Here is a 25,152-nt window from a genome sequence, read left to right on the forward strand (position 1 = left end):
ATAGTATAGGTGGCACTTCACAGTCTGGTATTCCAGGTCCAGGGAGCAGTAGGTCGCCAGGGTCATCACATCCAAGCAACAGGAGGAGTTAATGAGGAGGCAAACCCCTCCACCCTTTGCTTTGCCTGATGACGTGGTGAATTGAGAAGCCTTCAGGTTGTATGGCACAGTAGGGCGAGTTAGGGGTGAGCCATGACTGTGACACAGAGCACACAGCAGTGTCTTACCTCCCTCTGAGAGGCAAGTCTAGAGTAGTTCGTCCAGCTTATTTTCGATCACTTGGACGTTTGCCAGTATGTTGGGGAGGGAGTGTTGAAACAACGTTACTTTTGTCTCACCTGCAGACCGCCGCATTTCCCTCGCTTCCTTGGTCGGCGGCTGCGGCTGGACGGTCCCAGGATCTGATGAGAGAAGTCTAACCTTGTGGAAAGTAGGTGGTTGCGTCTGGCGAGGTCCGGGGCGCTGGTTACGTCTCCGGGGTAGTGTCTGGCAGGGTTCCGGATGCTGGTCGTGATTCGGTCGGGTCCCAGCGTTCGATGAGCATGGGAATACCTTGCAGTGTGTCGGAGTCTCCCGGACTGCAGATAGGGGCTTCCTGAGACAGGCTGGGTCAGGTCCTGTGATCTGCCCCTTCCTTGGTCGCTCCTGGCGGCCATCTTTAGTGTACCCAGACAAAGGGAGACCTTGGAGCTAAGCTTCAAGCTGAGCACGGTGACTGATTTGATTTGATTTATTATTGTCACATGTATTAGTATACAGTATTTATTACTGTATTGTTTCTTGCATGCTAAACAGACAATGCATACCATACATAGGGAAAGTAGGAAAGACTGCAGAATATAATGTTACAATCATTGCTATGGTGTAGAGAAAAGATCAACTTAATATGAGGTAGATACATTCAAACGTCTGACAGTACACTCGTGGTTGGCCTTGTTGAAATCCCCAGCCACGATGAATAAGGCTTCATTGCCTCATTGTTTGTAACTGTGTACAGTTCGTCCGGCTCCTTCTTCACTTCTGCCTGAGGTGGGATGAAGACCAGGGAAGAAGCTGTTCTCTAGTTGGTTGGTACGTGACCTCAAATGGCAGCCATTTCGGATGGCCCCCTAACAACGGGAATCGCCGGAGTACAGGGGTGCACCCACAAGTTAAGTATGGCTGATCCCCCGCGCGGGGGACAGAATGCCACCCCCCCATCAGAATTTTTACTTAAAATATCAGGGGACTTAACGGCCCAGTGAAAAGATCCAGGGTCTTTGCCACCTGAAGAGTATGCAAGCCGACATGGTCTTCCCCCGAGCAACACATCTGAGAGAGAAGTACCGACTGTAGGTAAGAAAGAGCTGAGTGAGAGATGCACTATTCATGCTATGGAATGAGGCCTAGAGGGGTGCCATACTGCTCAAAAAGAGGACTGTGTTTACAGCGCCGAGGATGGTTACGGACCGAGGAGAACAGTACATCATGGTTAGTGGTGTCCTGAGTGGGGCACCAGTGGTCCTTGTAAACGTGTACGTTCCCAACTGGGACTATGCAGATGTCATTAAAATGACCATGGTGGAAATTCCCGACATAAGGCCCACCAACTCATCATGGGGGGAGACTTTAACTGTGTTCAGGAGTCGTATGCACAAGACGTGGAAGCCGTTCCACAGCTTGTTCCAAGATCTGTTCGCAGCTAGCCACTGGGGGGAGGGAAAAGAACCAAGGGGACAAGCGGAGCCTTGGGGGGGGGCAGCAAGCAGCAACACGTGGAGCAACTCATGCTAGGGCCAACGTCAGGAAGGGTAGGTGAGGCATAACAACCGTATTTGAAAATAAAATCTGTATAGTGATCTGTGTTTGTTTGTGTGTTCTCTCATTATACTTTAGTCTATATTTGTCGTTTAATGCTAGTCTTTCCCTAGTTGCCATCCCAAAATACTGTGTAGCTATGAAACCTGTAAACTAATCGTACAAACTGAAATATGTAACATAAAAGTTTGAAAACCAATAAAAAGATGCAAAAAAAAAGTGAAAAAGAAACTTGGTTTAAAAGTGTCATTTGGGAAACCTGGTCTGGATTTCGGAATGCAATCGTAAAGGGAAATCATTGTTACAAGAGAAGATTTTAACGCGCGTATTTGGGAGTGTAGTTCGGAAACTCATGTGGCAGTCATCGGGGGTGGGGTGGTTGAGAAGTAACCCACAGACATTAACTTGGGTTCAGAGCAGAGTGTGTGTATTTGGCCACAGAATCTGCGTGCTTCAAGAGGCTTTGTGTTAATGAGATCATTGTAGCTTCAGGGGTACTTGGTAATCCATGTTCGTCTCAAAATCTGTATAATTGTTGAGCTAAGTAAAGAAGAATTGTATCATAATCCAATGTCTTCATGGTTAATAAATGTATTTATGCATGTTGAAACTAATCAGCAGTCCTGTGACTCTGTTCTTGCACATTTTATTCAAACAAAAAAGTTACGGTCTTTTGAGCCAGGGTTTCATTCTGGAATCTGCCCCCCCCCCCCCCCCCCGGAATACTGCATCTGCTGACATTTTAATTTCCCCCCGAGAAAGTCGACGAACGGCTGCCACCTCCGGGTGAACCCGACCATTGACCCTCTGAAGGCCAACTTTATTTTCTCGAGACTGAGAAACCCAGCCATGTCACTAACCCAGGTCTCTACACTCGGGGGCTTAGAGTCCTTCCACATTAACAAGATCCATCTCAGGGCTACCAGGGAGGAAAAAGGCCAAGACGTCAGCCTCTTTCGCCCCCTGAACTCCCGGCTCTTCCGATACTCCAAAGATCGCTACCTCCGGACTCAGCACCACCCGTGTTTTTAGTACCCTGGACATTGACTGAGCAAAATCCTGCCAAAACCCTCTTAAGCTTCAGGCATGCCCAAAACATGTGGACTTGATTTGCTGTGCTTCCCGCGCACCTCGCACACCTATACTCAACCCCGAAGAACTTACGCATCCTAGCCGCTGTCATGTGTGCCCGGTGGACTACCTTCAATTGCATCAGGCTAAGCCTGGCACATGATGTGGCGGTATTAACCCTGCTTAGGGCATTCGCCCATAGCCCCGCCTCTATCTCTCCTCTCGCTTGCCCTTAAGATCCTCCAACCCTCTGCCTCCGAAAACTCCTTGTAAATATCAGACACATTGCCCTGCCCCCACCCAGGTACTGGAAACTACTCTATCCCGTATCCCCCATGGCGGCATCAGCGGAAAGGCCGGCACCTGTTTTCTCAGGAAGTCTCGCACCTGCAAATACCTAAACCCATTCCCTGCTGGCAATTTAAATTTATCCTCCAAAGCTTTCAAGCTGGGAAAGCTCCCGTCTATAAATAGACCCCCCATCCTTCTAATTCCTGTCCTCTGCCAACTCCAGAACACGCCATCTAGCCTACCCGGTACAAACCTGTGGTTATTATAAATTGGGGTCCAAATCGATGCTCCCTTACTCTCTTATATCTCCTCCTTTGCCCCCAGATCCTCAGAGCCGCCACTATCACCGGACTTGTGGAGTATTGGGCCAGCAAGAACAGCAATGGTGCCATTACCAGTTCTCCCAAACTGGTGTCTTCACATGATGCCACCTCCATCTGCTCCCATGCCACCCCCTCCCCCACTACCCACTTCCTAATCATGGCTATATTAGCCACCCAGTAATAATTGCAGAAGTTTGGCAGCACCAACCCACCATCCCCCCGACTGCACTCCAGCAACACTTTCTTCACTCGCAGGGTTTTACTCACCCACACAAAGCCCAGCTTGAAAAAGACCTTAGCGATGAAGATGGGGAGGCACTGAAAGACAAACAGAAATCTGGGGAGGACCGTCATTTTCACGGTCTGTACCCTCCCCGCCAGTGATAGCGGGAGCATGTCCCATCTCTTAAAGCCCCCTTCCATTTGTTCTACCAACCGGAATAGGTTTAACTTGTGCAGTGCCTCCCATTCCCGGGCCACCTGGATTCCCAGATATCGAAAGCTCTTCCCTACCATTCCAAGCGGCAGCTCTCCCAGTCTCTTCTCCTGCCCTCTTGCCTGCATCGTAAACATCTCGCTTTTCCCCATGTTGAATTTATACCCTGAAAAATTGCCAAATTCCCCCAAGATTCACATTACTTCCCCCATCGCCTCCAAAGGGTCCAAAATGTACAAGAGCAGGTTATCTGCGTAGAGGCTGAAGGCAGTGATTAGGGGGGAGCGAATTTCCATCCGAGCCCATAGGGAGAGGGAGAGACTGGTGGGGAGCTGCTGAGTGTAGATAGGAGGTATGCGGATGCCCCGGAGGAGGGATTGTTCGGGGAGCGGCGTAGCCTGCAGGCTAAGTTTGATTTACTGACCACCAGAAAGGCGGAGACACAGTGGAGGAAGGCGCTGGGAGCGGTCTACGAATATGGGGAGAAGGCGAGCAGGATGCTGGCGCATCAGCTCCGCAAGTGGGAAGTGGCTAGGAAGATTGGTGGAGTGAAGCATAGGGGTGGGAATGTGGTGCGGAAGGGGGTAGAGGTTAATGGGGTCTTCAGGGACTTCTACAGGGAACTGTACCGGTCGGAGCCGCCGGTGGTGGGGGGGGGGGGGGGAATGGAGAGCTTTTTGAACAGGCTGCGATTTCCAAGGGTGCAGGAGGAGCAGGTGGAGGGACTGGGGGCGCCGATCGAGTTGGAGGAGCTGGTTAGAGGGATTGGCCACATGCAGTCGGGGAAGGCGCCGGGACCGGATGGGTTCCCGGTTGAATTTTATAAAAAAATATGCGGACCTGTTGGGCCCCCTGTTGGTTCGGACCTTTAACGAGGCATGGGAGGGGGGAGTTTTGCCCCCGACGATGTCACGGGCGCTGATTTCCCTGACCCTGAAGCGGATAAGGACCCCCTGCAGTGTGGATCATACAGGCCAATTTCACTGTTGAACGTGGACGCCAAGTTGCTGACAAAGATCTTGGCCACTAGAATAGAGGACTGTGTGCCGGGGGTGATGCATGAAGATCAGACAGGATTTGTGAAGGGGAGGCAGCTGAACACTAACGTGCGAAGGCTGCTAAATGTGATAATGATGCCGGCGGCAGAAGGAGAGGCGGAGATTGTGGTGGCATTAGATGCGGAGAAGGCCTTTGATAGGGTTGAGTGGGGGTACTTGTGGGAGGTGATAGAGAGGTTCGGGTTTGGGGAGGGGTTTATTAAATGGGTGAGGTTGCTGTACGAGGCCCCGATGGCGAGCGTAGCGACAAATGGGAGGAGGTCCGAGTACTTCAGGCTCTACCGTGGGACGAGGCAGGGGTGCCCCTTGTCCCCCTTGCTTTTTGCGTTTGCAATTGAGCCTCTGGCCATGGCGCTAAGGGAGTCGGGGAGGTGGAGGGGTCTGGTGCGGGGTGGGGAGGAGCACCGAGTGTCACTTTATGCAGATGACTTGTTGCTGTATGTAGCAGACCCGGCCGGGGGGGGGGGGGGGGGAATGCTGGAGGTGATGGAGATTCTTGCTGAGTTTGGGAGTTTCTCGGGCTACAAGTTGAACCTGGGCAAGAGCGAGCTGTTTGTTGTACACCCGGGTGATCAGGAGCAGGTGATTGGTAGGCTCCCGCTAAAAACGGCAGTGAGGAGTTTTAGGTACCTGGGGGTTCAGGTGGCTAGGAGTTGGGGGACTTTGCACAAGCTCAATTTTACTAGGTAGGTGGAGCAGATGGAGGAGGAGTTCAAAAGGTGGGACATGCTGCCGCTGTCGTTGGCGGATAGAGTACAGTCCGTTAAAATGACGGTGCTCCCGAGGTTTTTGTTTTTGTTCCAGTGCCTCCCCATCCTTATTCCGAGGGCCTTTTTTAGGAGGGTGAACAGCAGCATCACGGGATTTGTTTGGGCGCATGGGACACCGAGGGCGAGGAGGGTCTTTTTGGAGCGGGGCAGGGATGGAGGGGGGCTGGTGCTGCCCAACCTCTCTGGGTACTATTGGGCAGCTAATGTCTCGATGGTACGCAAGTTGTTAATGGATGGGGAGGGGGCAGCATGGAAACGGATGGAGATGGTGTCCTGCGGAGGCACGAGCCTGAAGGCGCTGGTAACTGCGCCGTTGCCGCTCCCTCCAACGAGGTACACCACGAGCCCGGTGGTGGCGGCTACCCTCAAGATTTGGGGGCAGTGGAGGCGACACAGGGGGGAAGTGGGTGGCTCGGTGGAGACCCCGCTGCGGGGGAACCACCGGTTTGTCCCAGGGAACAATGATGGCGGGTTCCTGGGGTGGCACAGGGCGGGCATAAGGAAGTTGGGAGACCTGTTCTTTGACGGGAGGTTTGCGAGCCTTGGTGAATTGGAGGAGAAGTTTGAGCTCCCCCCGGGGAATATGTTCAGGCACCTTCAGGTCAAGGCGTTTGCTAGGCGGCAGGTGGAGGGGTTCCCTTTGCTGCCCCCGCGGGGGGTAAGGGATAGGGTGCTTTCGGGGGTGTGGGTCGGGGATGGGAAGGTGTCCGACATCTACCAGGTGATGCAGGAGGTGGAGGAGGCGTCGGTAGAGGAGCTGAAGGCTAAGTGGGAAGTGGAGCTGGGGAGCAGGTTGAGGGGGGGGACATGGGCGAACGCCCTGGAGAGGGTGAACTCCTCCTCTTCATGTGCGAGGCTTAGCCTCATCCAGTTCAAGGTACTGCACAGGGCTCATATGTCCGGGACGAGGATGAGCAGGTTTTTTGGGGGTGAGGACAGGTGCATTAGGTGTTCGGGGAGTCCAGCGAACCATGCCCATATGTTTTGGGCATGCCTGGCACTGGGGGAATTGTGGCAGGGAGTGGCGAGGACAGTGTCGAGGGTGGTAGGGTCCAGGGTCAAGCCAGGCTGGGGACTCGCGATATTTGGGGTGGAGCCGGGAGTGCAGGAGGCGAAAGACGCCGGTGTTTTGGCCTTTGCGTCCCTAGTAGCCCGGCGGAGAATCTTGTTGCAATGGAAAGATGCGAGCCACCAAGCGTGGAGACCTGGATCAATGACATGGCAGGATTCATTAAGCTGGAGAAGGTCAAATTCGCCCTGAGGGGGTCGGTACAAGGGTTATTTAGGCAGTGGCAGCCTTTCCTCGACTTTCTGGCTCAACGATAGGGAACTAGGTCAGCAGCAGCGGCAACCAGGGGGTTGCCTTAACAAATCCCATCTGGTCTTCCCCTATCACCCCAATAGGTCCAGGAGACAGAATCGCAGAATTGTTGGCCTCCCGGGAGGCAGCGAGGGATCGGATGAGAAGGCCTATGTGACGGACATGTTGGAGACGTTGACGGGGGCGTTCCCTTAGCCCCTGGAATTGGGCAGAGCACACAGAGCCGTTGCGAGGAAGCCCAGAGCGAACGAGCCGCCGAGGGCCATTGGTACGTTTTCACTGTTTCATGGACAAGGAACACGTTTTGAGGTGGGCCAAGAAAGAACGGACACAGTCCTCTATCCTTGTGGCCAGTACCTTAGCCAGCAGTTTGGCATCCACATTCAGTCGAGAAATCGGCCTGTATGACCCGCATTGCACCCGAGCCAGGGGCTCCCACTCATATAATTTACTATAAAAGTCCTTAAACACCTTGTTCACCCCTGCTGAGTCCAGGACAGTATTACCATCTCTACTCTTTACTTTACCTATCTCCCTGGCCGCCTCTTTCCTTAGCTGGTGCACCAACATTCTGCTTGCCTTTTCCCCATAATCGTAGATCGCCCCTTTTGCCTTCCTCAACTGTTCCACTGCTTTCCCTGTGGTCAACAGCTCAAACCCCAACTGTAACCTCTGCCGCTCCCTCAGTAGCCCCTTGTCCAGGACCTCCAAGTATCTCCTGTCCACCTGGAGTATCTCCTGAACTAACCTGTCTCCCTCAGCCCATTCCGGCTTTTCTGTGGGCCCGTATCGAGATTAATTCCCCTCTGACTACTGGTTTCAAAGCTTCCCAGGCCATCGCTGCAGATACTTCCCACGTATCATTTGTTTCCAGGTAGTTCTGGATGGACCTGTTAACATTTTATAGATCGCTTTGTCCGCTAGCAACCCCAGATCCAGTCTCCACAGCGGGTGTTGCCCTCTTTCCACACTAACACGTAAATCCACCCAATGCGGGGCATGATCCGACACCGCGATTGCTGAGTACTCATTGTCCACCACCTTCGGTATTAGCGCCCTGCTCAGAACAAAAAAGTAGATGCGACAGTATATCTTGTGGACATGTGAAAAATAGGAAAACTCCTTCGTCCTCGGCCGTACAAATCTCCATGGGTTTACTCCCCGCATCCGTTCCATAAAACCCTTGAATTCTTTTGCCGCAGCCGGCCTCCATTCTGCAGAGAATCGCATGCTGGCGTGGCGCGATTTGCGCCAGCCGCGGGGATTCTCATCCGGCCCCGCCCCTAATCTCTGCACTCCAGAGATTTACCATTTTTAACAATTGTTATCAGCCTGGTTTGGTCCCTGGACGGATCTGCCAAGAGTATACAAATATATTTTCCTGAAAATCGAAGCTGACCAGGCATCCAGAGGCTAGTCCCTCACTTAATATGGCATCAAAAAACTTTTGCCAGTGAATACATAAGTAATGGTGTCCTCTAGGATAGAAATTCTTGGGAGATTCTCATAGGTCAGGGAATTAGACAAATGCAAGACATTTGTGTCCTGTTATAAGGCTCTGTGAACCTCAATATATCATCCCCAGAATGATCAGAGTGGTAGTGTTTCAATAAAGCTTTGAAAACTATGTTTAAAAACAGTAGACAGGGATGTCTTGTTACCGTATATAATGTTTGCAATTCAGAAAGTTCTTCAGGCCTCTGGGTTTTTCATCTTTCAAGCTTCTTTATGGGAGACAACCCCATAGTCTTCCAGATGTTATTAGGGAAGAATGGGAGGAACTCAATAGCCCTCTCAGAATGTGCTGGAACACAGCCTGAAAACAAGGGAGGAGGTAGAAGCAGTCACTCCTATAATGGTTTAGTTATGGGCTGGTTTAGCTCAGTGGGCTAGAAAGCTGCTTTGTGATGCAGAACAAAGGTCAGCAGTGCGGGTTCGATTCCCATACCAGCTAAGAATTCTGAATTCTCCCTCTGTGTACCCAAACAGGCACCGGAATGTGGCGACCAGGGGCTTTTCACAGTAATTTCATTGCAGTGTTAATGTAAACCTACTTGTGACAATAAAGGTTTATTATTATTATTGGAACACTAAAAAAAGGCCCAAGTGAACGAACACCTATACTATAATAAGCGGGGTGGGGAGGGACAGTTCCATCAGGACAACTGGGTTTTGGTTCAGATTCCACCTCCTGGCAGCTCAATGGGCAGGGCCTATACGAAGTTATGAAATGAGTAAGGCTTGTAAGGTATAAAGTTAATCAACTTGCAAGAAGATGGAAGAAGCAGAACTATCATGTTAATCTGCTGAAACCAAGGAGCGAGCAGGAGATCCTTATATCCAAGGTAAGTCTACTTTTAGAAACTAAGGTCCGAGAAACCAGGATGTTTCAGCTGGCTAAAGAATGACTGATAGAGCAGTTACCAAAACTGCTAAAACTAGTTGAAAAGGAACAGGGATGTTTTTCTTCTAACAGGGCTTTTGTGAGGTGAGACCTGAGGGTTGAACTCTTAACTTACATCATTCAGATTGGTCAAAGGAATGGGTTTCTCTGTAAATTAAGAAATTCAGTTTTCACTTTACAGTCCTAACTTTAGTTCCAGATCCCACCTATTGCCCCCCAACGATCTCAATGACCACTCGTTTCATCATCCATTGCTTTGGTTAGATCTCCCCCCTCAACACCACACACTGGCGCGTTATCACCCTACACCTATACACTAGTTCCATTATAGATCCCCGGAGCCTCCCTCCACTCCCACCCAAAAAACATCCCATCCTTACCCCTCCATTATTCTCTACCTCCAAACGTGCTTTACCGGAAGGACTCAGATGCAGCTTTTGTTCAATTAGTTGCAATTTTCTCGTAACAAAGATGTGCCAACTGTGATGGACAATGTCCCTGTTCAATAAAAATCTGTGTAAAGAATAATTATTTTGCCAAATCACTCACCAAACAGGCCACTTGAATGTCCACTCTTCGATAATGGCTTGAGTTCATTTGTTCCCCATGCATATTGTCTGTAGTTATCCCAGGCAAATTTCATCATCTGCCGACCAAAAAAGACAATAAACAGTTTTTTCTTGTTGTGTACAGGTAAATGTGATTGCAGCAACATGGATATAAATGATGGGAGAGCTGAAAGGAAAGGATAAAAGTTTAACAAATATAGAAAATCTATATCTGAAAGTTTAATAGATAGACTGTGAAATATGCCGAAATCAAACTGGAGTTTAAAGCTGAATTGCAAGGGATCAATAAACAGAGATCAGAAAAAGCATTGAAAACCAGTTTTGCCTCAAAATCTGCCCCTGCTTTCCATTCTTACGCTGATGCACTCTCAGCAGCAAAGAAATACCACTCGAGATTAAATTAAGCTCCATAATAATTTTAAATTTCTGATGCTTCATTCCTGACTCATCAAATGGCCTTCTTCTGCGCTGTATGTTCTATATCGATGGAAAATCTGGCCAAGCCTGAGCACAGACAGGCTGCAAATTGCAAATATACAAACGGTTACAGCTCAGACTTGTGCTGAAACTAACATAGGAAAAAGGCCAGCCTGGAACAATGGGCTCCAGGTAGAAACTGTCAGTAAGTGGCAGACTCAATGGCGCCTGCTCTCTTTATTTGGGAAGGTCTATGTGCCTCGGGCATTAATGGCTATGGCCGACAGGGACCCGCCCAGCCATCGGGTCTGCCTGCCCTCAATTGGCTAAGATCGATCAGCGTGATTGAGACCTGATCGGTCCATTGGACCTTCACCTGGGACCGCCCAAAAGCACGAGAAAATCTCAGGGATAAAAAGTGCTGCGCAGCCCAGCACTCGCTTTCTCGACTGCAGCTTTCGACAGCCAACAACGGTGATACCATCATCAGCCAAGAAGACCACCACCCACAGAGGGACCAGATCCGAGGACACAGACAACCAGCAACAAGAACTCCAGCACTGCTAGACTACAAGATTACAGATCAGGCCTTATCTGCACTGTACTTGCCAGTCACTTGGAAGTTAAGGTCGTTTAGTGTATTAATTCAGAGTTCAACTTGCATGCGTGTGCAATTGATTATTAACCTTGTGTGTTTGTCACTAAACTATTGTTGTATTAAGCGACTTGTGTAATCATTTGTTCATCGTATACGGGTAAAGCATACAAAGTGGCGAGGATTAGGAAGCCTTTAAAAGAGAGCAGAGGACAATCACAAAAGCAATAAGGGGAGAGAAGATGAAACATGAAGCAAGCTAGCTAGTAATAAAAAGATGATAAGAAGAGTATTTTTCAAAATATAAAAAGGTAAGAGAGGCAAAAATAGACATTGGACCAGTGGAAAACGTGGCTAGAGAAGTAATTATAGGAAATAAAGAAATGGCAGACGAACTGAATAGTTACTTTGCATCAGTACTCACGGTAGAAGACACCAGTGGGATGCCAGAGCTCCAGGAGAATCAGGGGGCAGAGCTAAGTGCAGTGGCCATCATTAAGGAGAAAGTTCTGGGGAAACTGAAAGGTCTAAAAGGTGGATAAGTCACCTGAACCGGATGGACTATACCCCAGGGTTCTAAAAGAGATGGGAACCAGATTAGGAAGTTAGAGGTCAGTAAAGAGGCAGCAACTAAAGCCAGTACGGTTTTAGATAATAAACTCAATGTGACCTAGGGGAAGAGTAGACAGGGAAGAGATGATGAACGCAAAGGGACAGATGGTCTGAGGTGCATTTGTTTCAATGCGAGAAGTGTAGCAGGTAAGGCAGATGAATTTAGGGCTTGGATTAGTACCTGGGAATAAGATGTTATTGGTATTACTGAGACTTGGTTGAGGGAAGGGCAAGACTGGCAACAAAATATCCCAGGGTATAGATGCTTCAGGAGGGATAGAGAGGGAGGTAAAAGGGGTGGAGGAGTTGCATTACTGGTCAGAGCTGATATCACAGCTGTGATTAAGGAGGGCATGATGGAGGATTCGAGCAGAGGCAATATGGGTAGAGCTAAGAAACAGGAAGGGTGCAGAAACGTTGTTGGGACTTTACTACAGGCCTCCCAAAAGCTAGAGTGAAGTGGAGGTACAAATATGTAGACAGATTATAGGAAAATGTAGGAGCAATAGGGTGGTCGTGATGGGAGATTTTAACTTCCCCAACATTGAATGGGACTCATGTAGTGTTGGGAGGAGTAAATGGAACAGAATTTGTAAAGAGCAGCCAGGAGAGTTTTTTAGAGCAGTATGTAAATAGTCCAACTCGGGAAGGGGCCATACTGGACCTGGTATTGGGGAATGATCCCGGCCAGGTGGTTGAAGTTTCAGTCGGTAATTACTTTGGGAATAGCGATCACAATTCCTTAAGTTTTAGAATACTCACGGACAAAGGCGAGAGTGGTCCTAAAGGAAGAGTGCTAAATTGGGGAAATGATGTGGAGATGCCGGCGTTGGACTGGGGTGAGCACAGTAAGAAGTCTTACAACACCAGGTTAAAGTCCAACAGGTTTGTTTCAAACACGAGCTTTCGGAGCACGGCTCCTTCTTCACCTGAAGAAGGAGCCGTGCTCCGAAAGCTCGTGTTTGAAACAAACCTGTTGGACTTTAACCTGGTGTTGTAAGACTTCTTAAATTGGGGAAAGGCCAAGTATAACAAAATTCGGCAGGAGCTAGGGAATGTGGATTGGGAGCAGCTGTTTAAGGGTAAATCCACGTTTGAAATGTGGGAGTCTTTTAAGGAAAGGTTGATTAGAGTGCAGGACAGACATGTCCTGTGAAAATGAGGGATAGGAATGGCAAGATTAGGGAACCATGGATGACGGGTGGAATTGTGAGACTAGCTAAGATGAAAAAGGAAGCATACATAAGATCTAGGCGACTTAAAACTGATGAAGCTTTGGAGGAATATTGGGAAAGTAGGACAAATCTCAAACGCGCAATAAAGAGGGCTAAAAGGGGTCATGAAATATCTTTGGCTAACAGGGTTAAGGAAAATCCCAAAGCCTTTTATTCGTATACAAGGAGCAAGAAGGTAACTGGAGAAAGGGGCAGCATGGTGGCACAGTGGTTAGCATTGTTGCCTACGGCGCTGAGGACCCGGGTTCAAATCCCGGCCCTGGGTCACTGTCCGTGTGGAGTTTGCACATTCTCCCCGTGTCTGCGTGGGTTTCACCCCCACAACCCAAAAGATGTGCAGGATAGGTGGATTGACCATTCTAAATTGCCCCTTAATTGGAAAAAATAATTGGGTACTCTAAATTTATAAAAAAAAAGGTAACTGGAGAAAGGATTGGCCCACTGAAAGACAAAAGAGGGAATTTATGCGTGGAGTCAGAGGAAATGGGTGAGATTCTTAATGAGTACTTTGCATCGGCATTCACCAAGGAGAGGGATATGACGGATGTTGAGGCGAGGGATGGATGTTTAAATACTCTAGGTCAAGTCGGCATAAGGAAGGTGGAAGTTATGGGTATTCTAAAAGGCATTAAGGTGGACGTCCCCAGGACCGGATGGGATGTATCCCAGGTTACTGAGGGAAGCGAGGGACGAAATAGCTGGGGCCTTAACAGATATCTTTGCAGCATCCTTGAGCACGGGTGAGGTCCCGGAGAACTGGAGAATTGCTAATGTTGTCCCTTTGTTTAAGAAGGGTAGCAGGGATAATCCAGGGATTTATAGACCCGTGAGCTTGACGTCAGTGGTAGGCAAACTGTTGGAGAAGATACGAAGGGATAGGATCTATTCACATTTGGAAGAAAATACATAGAACATAGAGCAGTACAGCACAGAACAGGCCCTTCGGCCCTCTATGTTGTGCCGAGCATTGTCTGAAACCAAGATCAAGCTATCCCACTCCGTCATTCTGGTGTGCTCCATGTGCCTATCCAATATAGAACATAGAACAGTGAAACTGCAGCTCGTCTAAAAATTGTCCCACTTCCCCCTCTTCTCCCCCCAGGTCTGCCCTGTACAATTCCTCGTAATACTCCCCAAACGCCTCATTAACTTCCCCATCTTCACCAGCACATCCCAAGCCCCATTCCATATCTTCAATATTTCCCTGGACCCGGCCTGCCTCTGAATCCTGTGTGTTATTGAAATGCTGCAGTCTTGAGAAAGATATCGTGCAGTTAATATTGATGAGGGGACCTGGGGTAATATATGGGAATATGCCAATAAAATTTCAGTCTGTAATTGAATGAAGGAGGCGCAGTTCAAAATATTGCTCCATGTGCATATCACACCTAGTTTGAGATACAGGTTTTATCTTGCTATATCCCAATGAGCCTATAATGCCAGATAATTGAGGGTGACTATACAGTGTGTGTGGTCCTGTGTCAAAATTGAAACCCACTCGTCTGATAAACAGCTTGAGAAGATATTTGGTTCGGCCTTAGAATTTGATCCTTTATTCCCAATTCTGGGGCTTACAGATGGAATCATTGACTCTAATGGAAAAGAAGCTGTATATATCCTAACCATCGCAGCACGGAAGAACATCCTTTGCTCCTGGATTAGCAATAAGAATCATTCAATTCGAAATTAGCATAAAATTATTATGGAGCATATCCCTATGGGATTCATAACTTGCAGACTCTGTTCTAAATCGTGCGTTCCGAAAAATACAGGACCTCTATTTCAAATTTATAGGCTCCGCTGTGGCTGACTTGCTACTACAAAGATTTCCATAAGTTATGTATCACCGTTTTGAATTTGCTGTGTGTGAAGATGTACGTCATATTGCCATGCTTCCTTTCTCTTCTCCCTATTCTCTAGTTTATCAACTTTTTAAATTTATATGAAATGGTTTGAGGCACTACACTGAAGAAACAACTGTGTTGGTATTCTTCTGACTTTTTCTGTACTCATGTATACATACCATACTGTGCCAGTTTTGAGGGGTTTTGCAACTCTAAATGTTAATATATATTTTTATTAAAGTAGGTTGGTAGTAATAATGTTTCATATTGGTACCTGCAACCAGTGAGTCCACTCCAGAAGTTTAAAAACTACAGTAAATCAGTGAGTCTTACACTGAACCATGGTGATTCACAGTATTTTTTTTGCCATTTAAAGAGAGTTTGCATGCACTGGATGAACTATTCTTGTATTAAATGAACAAATAAAAGTTATGCTATTAGCATTAGATAGTCATTTTGCTACAACTCAACTACAGTAAGCCACTATTATGAAATGATGATGGATTTGTACTCAAATAGCAAGACAAAATATCGGCTTGAAATTAATATTTAAATTAGCCAACTATTTCTGTGCCTCAAAATAAAAAGATTCAGACTAGAATGCACAAATAATATTTATAGTTGGCTCAAAGCTTCAAAGAATACAGAAATCTCCCTTGGCAACAACACTACTAAAATTGCATCACCAGAATTTATAAGGTCTGGAGCACCACCATGAAAGCAGAGATTCATACAGATCGGTTTTGATACATATTTAAATGGCACTCTTAAAAAGGAACTTAGACACAAAAGAAAATCCGCTCATTTCAATTGTGGTTTAACAAACTTTCCTTTTGACTTTGGAACCAAATTCGATCCAAAACTCACTGGCTAAAAGTCACATTAAATGACTATAGAAGCTCTATTTAACAATGTTTTAGCAGTTACAACTTAATTTCCAAGGAGCACAGTGGCTGAAATTGAAAAAATCACTCACACAGGTCACAAGGAGAATTGGTTAGATAAACTGAAAATATTGATAGTACAACAACGTCAGAGTCAACATTTATTATGGAAGCAAACGCATAATTAAGTCCATGATGTAGTTGTGGTTATGACGTTTATTGGGGGCAATTTGTCTCCAGTGGCGTGCAGAGGGGGGGGCCGACGGTGCGTTGGCCCCGGGCATCCATTGGATGGGGGCAGTGGCGTGCAGAGAATGGATCGCGCATGCGCACCGCGGTCGACCGGAGCGCGCCTGCGCACCGCGGTCAGCCTGCGCGCGCTGCGCACCGCGGTCGGCCGGAGCGCGCCTGCGCACCGCGGTCGCCGCTGGTGAAGAGGCGGCTTTCCACTCGGCGGCTGGAGTGGGAACAGAAAGGGCGCAGATTCTCCCGAATCGACGGCAATGCCACCATGGGTGTGCTTTCTTTATTCTTTATCTTTTGATCCATTTTAAAACTCTTCTCTGCACCCTCTCTATAGCTGTCAACTTACTAAACTGTCGTGCCCAGAATTTGACGTTTGGGCCAGGGGCACCCATTTGGGACAGAACCAGTATTTTATAAAGATTCATCATGGCCTCTTAACTTTTGCCCTCTTACCCTTTATACTTAAAGCCCAGGGTCCTATAAATGGGAGATTCTCAAGAGACTTGACTGCAAGCTGCTGGAGCTCGGATCTTGAACAGAGCTTTTATATCTGGATTTGGGGACCCTTTATGCACTGGCATAGTGCAAAAACAGGCCCCACATGACCAGGGTTTTGTGAAGAAGAAGGGATCTGGAAATGTGTCGACTGTGAAAATTATATTTGTGGAAATTGGGTGAAGTAATGCCGGTGTTTGATGAGACTTGGTGCTAAAGCTTTAGAGAAATGAAGATGGAATTTGATTTGAAGAAGTTCAACGTTTTGAAGGATATTCTGGCTGAAATGAATGCGATACGTGCTGAATGGGCTGACTGAGAAATGTGTGAGATATGTCTTTGTATCTGCTATGTGTAATTTATCGGTCATATTATTGCAATTTTCCTGTTAATTCATGTTTAATTTACGTTGATTTTGGTGTGATTGCTAATATAAAAGATTGCTGCTATGTGACAGGAGGTATCATTTGGGGAAAAGAACGTAATAAATTTGATTGATTTATATTAAAATCGAATAAAGCGTTTATTTCATGTTTCATCTGTGTTTATATATTCAAAATGTTTTCCTTTCTCATAATATTTCTCAGTATATTAGGCCTTATACTTGAGTCTTTGGGGCATACAATCAAGATTTGCCCCGGGCATCACCAGACCTCTGCACGCCACTGTTTGTCTCTTCCATTCCCCAGCATCACCTGGACCAAATTAATCTTTAACAATAGAATTATTTTGAGATTTAATTGTTACCAGCTTTCTTGTATGTATTCCTCCCTAGCACAAAGGTAATCCCAACCACTGGAAGGACACAAACTAGCAAGCTTCTACATGCAATATACACACCACTTCTGGTCAGGCATTAGTAGTGGCTAGCATGATATAAGCCAATTTGTTGACCTTTCCATCAGCGAGGCACTTGATTAACACTCAAGTGCTGTGCTCAGTGGATCTGAGTGAAGTCAGTGAGATCACTACAATACAGACCCAGCTCTCCTGGTCGATGAGATATTATGTAAATATGCTGCATCACTGTACATGAAATAAACATGATGTATTTATTTATGCTCCATTAAGATACAAGCCGACTATAATGTACCAAAGCATCAGCATCACAATAGTGATTTCAAAGAGGATACATATGTCTGCCAGAGCAAAAACACATACAGGAATCAACATTTTATGCTGCTTCAAAGCTGTAATCATTTAAATGTTATCCAAATGCATGTTCCAGAATCACAATGTTGTCTGTATAACTTTACACATGCAAATACAGCCAACTGCCAATTCAGAGTCTCCTAAGTGTCACACCTTCATCCCAATAGACTTTTAAACCAGCATGGTTTTGTGCAGGGAAGGTCATGTCTTACAAACCTAATAGAATTCTTTGAGGAAGTGACAAGGTTAATTCATGAGGGAAGGGCTGTAGATGTCATATACATGGACTTCAGTAAGGCGTTTGATAAAGTTTCCCATGGCAAGTTGATGGAAAAAGTGAGGTCGTATGGGGTTCAGGGTGTACTAGCTAGATGGATAAAGAACTGGCTGGGCAACAGGAGACAGAGAGTAGTGGTGGAAGGGAGTGTCTCAAAATGGAGAAAGGTGACTAATGGTGTTCCACAGGGATCCGTGCTCGGACCACTGTTGTTTGTGATATACATAAATGATCTGGACGAAGGTCTCGGTGGTCTGATTAGCAAGTTTGCAGATGATACCCAGATTGGTGGAGTTGCAGATAGCAAGGAGGACATTCAGAGAATACAGCAAAATATAGATAAATTGGAGAGTTGGGCAGAGAAATGGCAGATGGCGTTCAATCCAGGCAAATGCGAGGTGATGTATTTTGGAAGATCAAATTCAAGAGCGGACTATACGGTCAATGGAAGAGTCCTGGGGAAAATTGATGTACAGAGAGATCTGGGAGTTCAGGTCCATTGTACCCTGAAGGAGGCAACGCAGGTCGATAGAGTGGTCAAGAAGGCATACAGCATGCTTGCCTTCATCAGACGGGGTATTGAGTACAAGAGTCGGCAGGTCATGTTACAGTTGTATATGACTTTGGTTAGGCCACATTTGGAATACTGCATGCAGTTCTGGTCGCCATTACCAGAAGAATGTGGATGCTTCAGAGATGGTGCAGAGGAGGTTCACCAGGATGTTGCCTGGTATGGAGGGTGCTAGCTCCGATGAAAGGTCGAGTAGATTAGGATTGTTTTCGTTGGAAAGACGGAGATTGAGGGGGGACCTGATTGAGGTCTACAAAATTATGAGAGGTATGGACAGGGTGGATAGCAACAAGCTTTTTCCAAGAGTGGGGGTGTCAATTACAAGAGGTCACAATTTCAAGGTGAGAGGGGGAAAGTTTAAGGGAGATGTGCGTGGAAAGTTTTTTGACACAGAGGGTGGTGTGTGCCTGGAACGCTTTGCCAGCGGAGGTGGTAGAGGCGGCCACAATAGCATAATTTAAGATGCATCTAGACATACATGAATGGGCGGGGAACAGAGGGAAGTAGATCCTTGGAAAATAGGCGACAGGTTTAGATAAAGGATCTGGATCGGCGCAGGTTGGGAGGGCCGAAGGGCCTGTTCCTGTGCTATAATTTTCTTTGTTGAGATAGCTGAGGAGAGTGTGGAGGCATTGGTGGTGATCTTTCAGGACTCACTGGAGGCAGGAAGGGTCCCAGAGGACTAGAAAGTGGCTAATGTAACACCACTGTTTAAGAAGGGAGGGAGGCAGAAGACGGGAAATTATAGGCCAATTAGCATGACTTTGGTCATTGGTAAGATTTTAGAATCCGTTATTAAAGATGAGATCGTGGGATACTTAGAAGTGCATGATAAAATAGGACTGAGTCAGCATGGCTTTGTTAATGGGAGGTCATGTCTGACAAATCTGTTAAGAGTTCTTTGAGGAGGTAACAAGGATGTTAGACAAAGGAGAACCAATGGACGTGATTTATTTAGATTTCCAGAAGGCCTTTGACAAGGTGCCACATCGGAGAGTGTTAAATAAGTTAAGAGCCCATGGTGTTAAGGGTAAGATCCTGGCATGGGTAGAGGATTAGCTGACTGGCAGAAGGCAGAGAGTGGGGATAAAAGGTTCTTTTTCAGGATGGCAGCCGGTGGCTAGTGGTGTGCCTCAGGGGTCTGTGCTGGGACCACAACTTTTCACAATATACATTTAATGATCTGGAAAAAGGAACTGAAGGTACTGTTGTTAAGTTTGCAAATGATACAAAGATCTGTAAAGGGAGTACTGAGGAAACACGGGGGCTGCAGAAGGATTTGGACAAGCTAGTAGAGTGGGCAATGAATGGCAGATGAAGTACAATGTGGAAAAGTGTGCGTTTATGCACTTTGGAAGGAGGAATTTAGGCATAGACTATTTTCTAAATGCGGAAATGCTTAGGAAATCAGGAACACAAAGGGAATTGGGTGTCCTTGCTCACAATTCTCTTAGGTTAACGTGCAGGTTCAGTTGGTAGTTAGGAAGGCAAATGCAATGTTGGCATTCATGGGCTGGTTTAGCTCACAAGGCTAAATCACTGGCTTATAAAGCAGACCAAGCAGGCCAACAGCACGGTTCGATTCCCGTACCAGCCTCCCCGGACAGGCGCCGGAATGTGGCGACTAGGGGCTTTTCACAGTAACTTCATTGAAGCCTACTCGTGACAATAAGCGATTTTCATTTTCATGTCAAGATGGCTAGAATACAAGATCAGGGATGTACTTCTGAGGCAGTAAAAGGCTCTGGTCAGACCCCATTTCAAGTATTGTGAGCAGTTTTGGGCCCTGTATCTAAGGAAAGATGTGCTGGCCTTGGAAAGGGTCCAGAGGAGGTTCACAAGAATGATCTCTGGAATGAACAGCTTGTTGTAGGAGGAACGATTGAGGACTCTGGGTCTGTACTCTTTGGAGTTTAGAAGGATGAGGGGGGGGATCTTATTGAAACTTACAGGATACTGTGAGGCCTGGATAGAGTGGACATGGAGAGGATGTTTCCACTTGTAGGAAAAACTAGAACCAGAGAACACAATTGCAGACTAAAGGGATGATCCATTAAAACAGAGATGAGGAGGAATTTCTTCAGACAGAGAGGGTGGTGAATCTGTGGAACTCTTTGCCGCAGAAGGCTGTGGAGGCCAAATCACTGAGTGTCTTTAAGATAGAGATAGATAGGTTTGATTAATAAGGGGGGTCAGGGGTTATGGGGAGAAGGCAGGATTTGTTGGATTTGATTGTCACGTGTGCCAAGATGCAGAAAAGCTCAACAGATCATTAAGTACATGGGAAGAAAAGGGAATAAAAGAAAATACATAATAGGGCAACACAAGGTACACAATGTAACTACATAGACACCGGCATCAGGTGAAGCATACATGGGTGTAGTGGTAGTCATGTCCATCCATAAGAGGGTTTAGGAGTGTGATTAACAGCGGGGAAGAAGCTGTTTTTTTCGTACATTCATGCGTGTTCTCAGACTTTTAGATCTTCTGCCCGATGGAAGAAGTTGGAAGAGTGAGTAAGCCGGGTGGGAGGGGTCTTTGATTATGCTGCCCACTTTCCCCAGGCAGCAGGAGGTGTAGATGGAGTCAATGAATGGGAGGCAGGTTTGTGTGATGGACTGGGCTGTGTTCACGAGTCTCTGAAGTTTCTTGCGGTCCAGGGCCGAGCAGTTGCCATACCAGGCTGCAATGCAGCCAGATAGGATGCTTACGGTGCATCGGTAAAAGTTGGTAAGAGTTAATGTAGACATGCCAAATTTCCTTGGTTTCCTGAGGAAGTATAGGCGCTGTTGTGCTTGCTTGGTAGTATGTTCAACGTGGGTGGACCAGGACAGATTTTTGGTGATGTGTATCCCTCGGAATTTGAAGCTGTTAACCATCTCCACCTCGGCCCCGTTGATGCTGACAGGGGTGTGTACAGTACTTTGCTTCCTGACGTCATTGACCAACTCTTTAGGTTTGCTGGCATTGGGGGATAGATTGTTGTCATTACACCACTACTAAGTTCTCCATCTCCCTCCTGTATTCGGACTCGTCGTTATTTGAGTTCCGGCCCACTATGGTCGTATTGTCAGCGAACTTGTAGATGGAGTTAGAACCAAATTTTGCCACCGTCATGTGTGTATAGGGAGTATAGTAGGGGGCTAAGTACGCAGCCTTGAGGGGCCCCGGTATTGACGACTATTGTGGAGGTGTTGTTGTTCATTCTCACTGATTGTGGTCTGTGGGTCAGTAAGTCGAGGATCCAGTTGCAGAGTGGGGAGCCACGTCCTAGGCTTTGTAGCTTTGATATGAGCTTGGCTGGGATAATGGTGTTGAAGGCTGAGCTGTAGTCAATAATTAGGAATCTGATGTAGGAGTCCTTGTTGTCGAGATGCTATAGGGATGAGTGCAGGGCCAGGGAGATGGCGTCTGCTGTGGACCAGTTGCGGCAGTATTCGAATTGCAGTGGATCAAAGCATTCTGGGAGTATGGAGTTGATGCACTTCATGACCAATCACTTGAAGCACTTCACGATGACTGATGTTTGGACCACCAGTCGGTAGTCAATGAGGCACGTTGCCTGGCTCTTCTTTGGTGATGCTGGTCTTCGTGAAGCAGGAGGGACCTCTGAGCGGAGTAGGGGGATGAGAAAAATATCAGCCATGATTGAATGGCAGAGCAGATACAATGGGCTGAGTGGCCTAATTCTGCTGCTATGTCTTATGGTCTTAAATACACACTGTGGTTTAGATGGTACAAGATTTGGCGAATCTGGTGGGATTCGACTAGAAGTAATACTTGGTGCTCTGAAAGTTCCCACAAGACCTATATTCCTGGAGATTTAGCCTGAGCACGAATTAAGAAGGCAAATGCCCCACATAATGGCTAGGATTTCAAATAAATCGACGCGAGTGTACCGTCTCTATTTTGATAATTATTTAAAAATCGAAAGCCACAGGTGTAAACTGCACTGGAAAAATCATTGCATTTCGGAAGTGTGTACTAATTGCATGCATACCTAACAGGAGAGGAAAGGGTAAACTCCGCAAATTTGCGTGCAAATTCAGAGGGATTAGGGCCGGGCCGGAACATAGCCACAAGCCGTACCCGCTGTCCGATCGACTATCTACCCCCTTGTTCCAAAAAGAAAAAAAAATGCCAGTAGAAAAGGACCCTCAGCAGACAGAGAGAGAAAGAGAAAGTAATAGCAGCGAAGAAGTGTCCCATATGGGAGGAAGTTTTACACAAGTATATTTCAAAGGGAAAGAATGGCCCATGTGGCCAGATTTCTGTGCGAACTCCGAGTCAGGTCCTGGGAAGATAGGACAACACTTGGTGGGAGGATCCGAGCAAAGTGCACGGGAAAAGTGTGTGAAACTATAAGACGCCAATGGCCAGTGTGCGGCTTGGTGCAGTTGTTAGGAACCGAGGATGTCCTAGCGACCGTCCGTGGGGAGCTCACAGGAAAAAATAAATTAACTAAAGGAGGAGAGAGAGATTAAAACAAGAACACCAACACGAGGTAAAGAAAGCACAGGGGGATAGGCAAGAGGATGCAAAGCAATCCAAACTTGAAACACAAGCGCAAGCCCACACGCTGAAAGAAAAGCACCAGGTGAAAATAATCTAACTGGTTGTGACAAAGACATGGAAATCGCTGACCTCAAGCACGCCAACCACGTACATTTAAGCAGTTTCCAAACCCAAATGAGACAAAGCCTATCAAGACACACAACGTGCTGTCTTGGTATGAGAGGAGGTCAAACGCAAGGTCACCTACCTAGAAGTAAAAATGTGCCCATTTACAGACAGCATTAAAGGTGCTCCACCAGTCCACCAAGGAGCAGACAGGTTAACGCTGACCACACGAAGTGCCAGCGAGAAATTAATAAACTCAAATCATTACTCTCTGTTCAGGAAGGATGTGTGTATACCTTCGGGACAATAGAGGGAGAGGAAGAGATTGCAGATTGGACAGTTATGGGAGCGCGCTAAAATGTATGTTACACGAACAGAGTCGTGAGCAACTTTCGCCACCCCCAGTAATAAACGCACCAGCCTCCCTGGTTGCTCCGGTCATACTGACTGCACCATCCCTGATCCAAGTAATGATTGAGACCATCCCTGTGCCGATAAATCCGGTCACCACAGAAAGGAGGATAGGGAACGTCTTGGGTCCTACATGAAATGAAAGGCCAAACTAACTGCCATAGGATACAACAAAGGGGATCCCGTGGACGGTTTAAATAAACGTAGACAGAGGAAAGGGGACCACCTGACTGCCTTTTCCAGTTGCCTCTGGACACATTATAAGGCAGTCTAAAGTGCGCGATTTGGATGATACCGACACCACAAAATGAGCCCGCACCCTCGACTCACATCACAGAATCTGGCAAAAGAACCTGTGTAAACTTCGACCCAGCAGAAGGCGCACACAATGAGGCATGGGTGCTCAAATGCTTATCTGGAGTATGGGAACAGTCACCGAAGGAGCAACCATGCCAGAATGGCCAAGAGGGTACTATGAACCCAGTAAGGGTTAGCCAGGGACCCGTATGAAGAAATGAGGGTAAAGGGGAAGCCTAACACCCAAGGGAGCAATACCAAAGAGAGCCCGCTCCACCATAAGCACCCCGGGAACTTGTTACAACTGTAGGCAAACCAAGACACTTCGCCCACGACTGCAGGCAACCCCCACCGCCATACAGCCACAACATGAGACCGCAGGACACCCCGTCCCATATCCGAGAACCAGCAATAGGCACGATCGCTACCGCTAACCACAACTGCTAGAAGACCCCGTTCGCCCCATGCATACCATAGACCCCTACGCTGACGACCTTGCATATGGCTCCCTTGATTGACGGTGCCCGACCTCTCCAAAGTGGGTCTGTGACACCAGATAGGATAGCGTCGGGAGACCTTTGGTCACCAGCTAGGTATGAGGCCACCTCATTGAATTCCTTCGGGATACCGGAGGCTCCAGAACTACCCCAAACTCATCCACTTTGTATATAAAATCCCCATGGCCAACAACAAGCACAATCACCATTAGCTGATTTACTGGGCACAAGGCTACATTACGGCCCCAATACCAGTCCGTGTCGGCAGGATAACCACTAACCCCCCTGTTGTTTTAGTTGACCTTCCCCCAACAGAGGAGCACATTTTGGGGGTGGATTTCATGAATACACATAACCTTTCATTTGACCCTGTTAATCGTTGCATATGGCAGGTGGCCACAGTAACAAGAGCCCCATCAATCCTTTCAGTCGCCGCTTATGCTAATCAGGTCTGCACAATAGGGGAGTACTGGTTTGATCCTTAAGCGATTAGCACAGATCCAATCATCAGGGAGGTACTCAAAAAGAACAAAGGGGTGTTTGCGGCCCATAAACATGACTGTGGACAGATATCAATGGAGGTGTTAATAGAGGGGGCCCGACCCAAAACTCCAGAAACAATACGGCCTCCCCAGACAGGCTGAGAGAGATTGCAACGGTCATCCGTAGCTTGTTGCAACAGGGAGTAATCCTGAGCATCCACTAAATGCCCCAATTTGGCCAGTCAAACAGCCAGACGGATCATGGCGCCTGACCATTGATTTTCGTGAATTAAATAAAGTAACCCACTCAGTCCCTACCGTAGCCACAAGCCCAATTACCATGATGAAGCAGTGTGTGCAAGCGAAGTATTTAAATGGTTTCTGGTCCATACCCTTAGACCGAGCTTGCCAGTATAAGTTTGCAAGGCCAGCAATATACTTGGATGTGCCTCCCACAGGGCTTCCACAATTCTGCAT

At 47.3% G+C, this 25,152-nt stretch overlaps 1 protein-coding gene across 2 annotated transcripts in view; it reads right to left on the reverse strand.

The window, feature by feature from the left end:
- Window positions 1-25,152, reverse strand: part of LOC119966199 (mannosyl-oligosaccharide 1,2-alpha-mannosidase IA-like) — a 345,095-nt gene that overhangs the window by 134,089 nt on the left and 185,854 nt on the right. For both annotated transcript variants that reach the window (XM_038797530.1, XM_038797540.1), the window contains exon 2: window positions 10,021-10,117. In XM_038797530.1, coding sequence (XP_038653458.1) covers window positions 10,021-10,117 — 97 coding nt within the window. The remainder of the gene's footprint in view (window positions 1-10,020; window positions 10,118-25,152) is intronic.

This window comes from Scyliorhinus canicula, chromosome 1 (genome assembly GCF_902713615.1).
Source record: "Scyliorhinus canicula chromosome 1, sScyCan1.1, whole genome shotgun sequence".
NCBI lineage: Eukaryota > Metazoa > Chordata > Chondrichthyes > Carcharhiniformes > Scyliorhinidae > Scyliorhinus > Scyliorhinus canicula.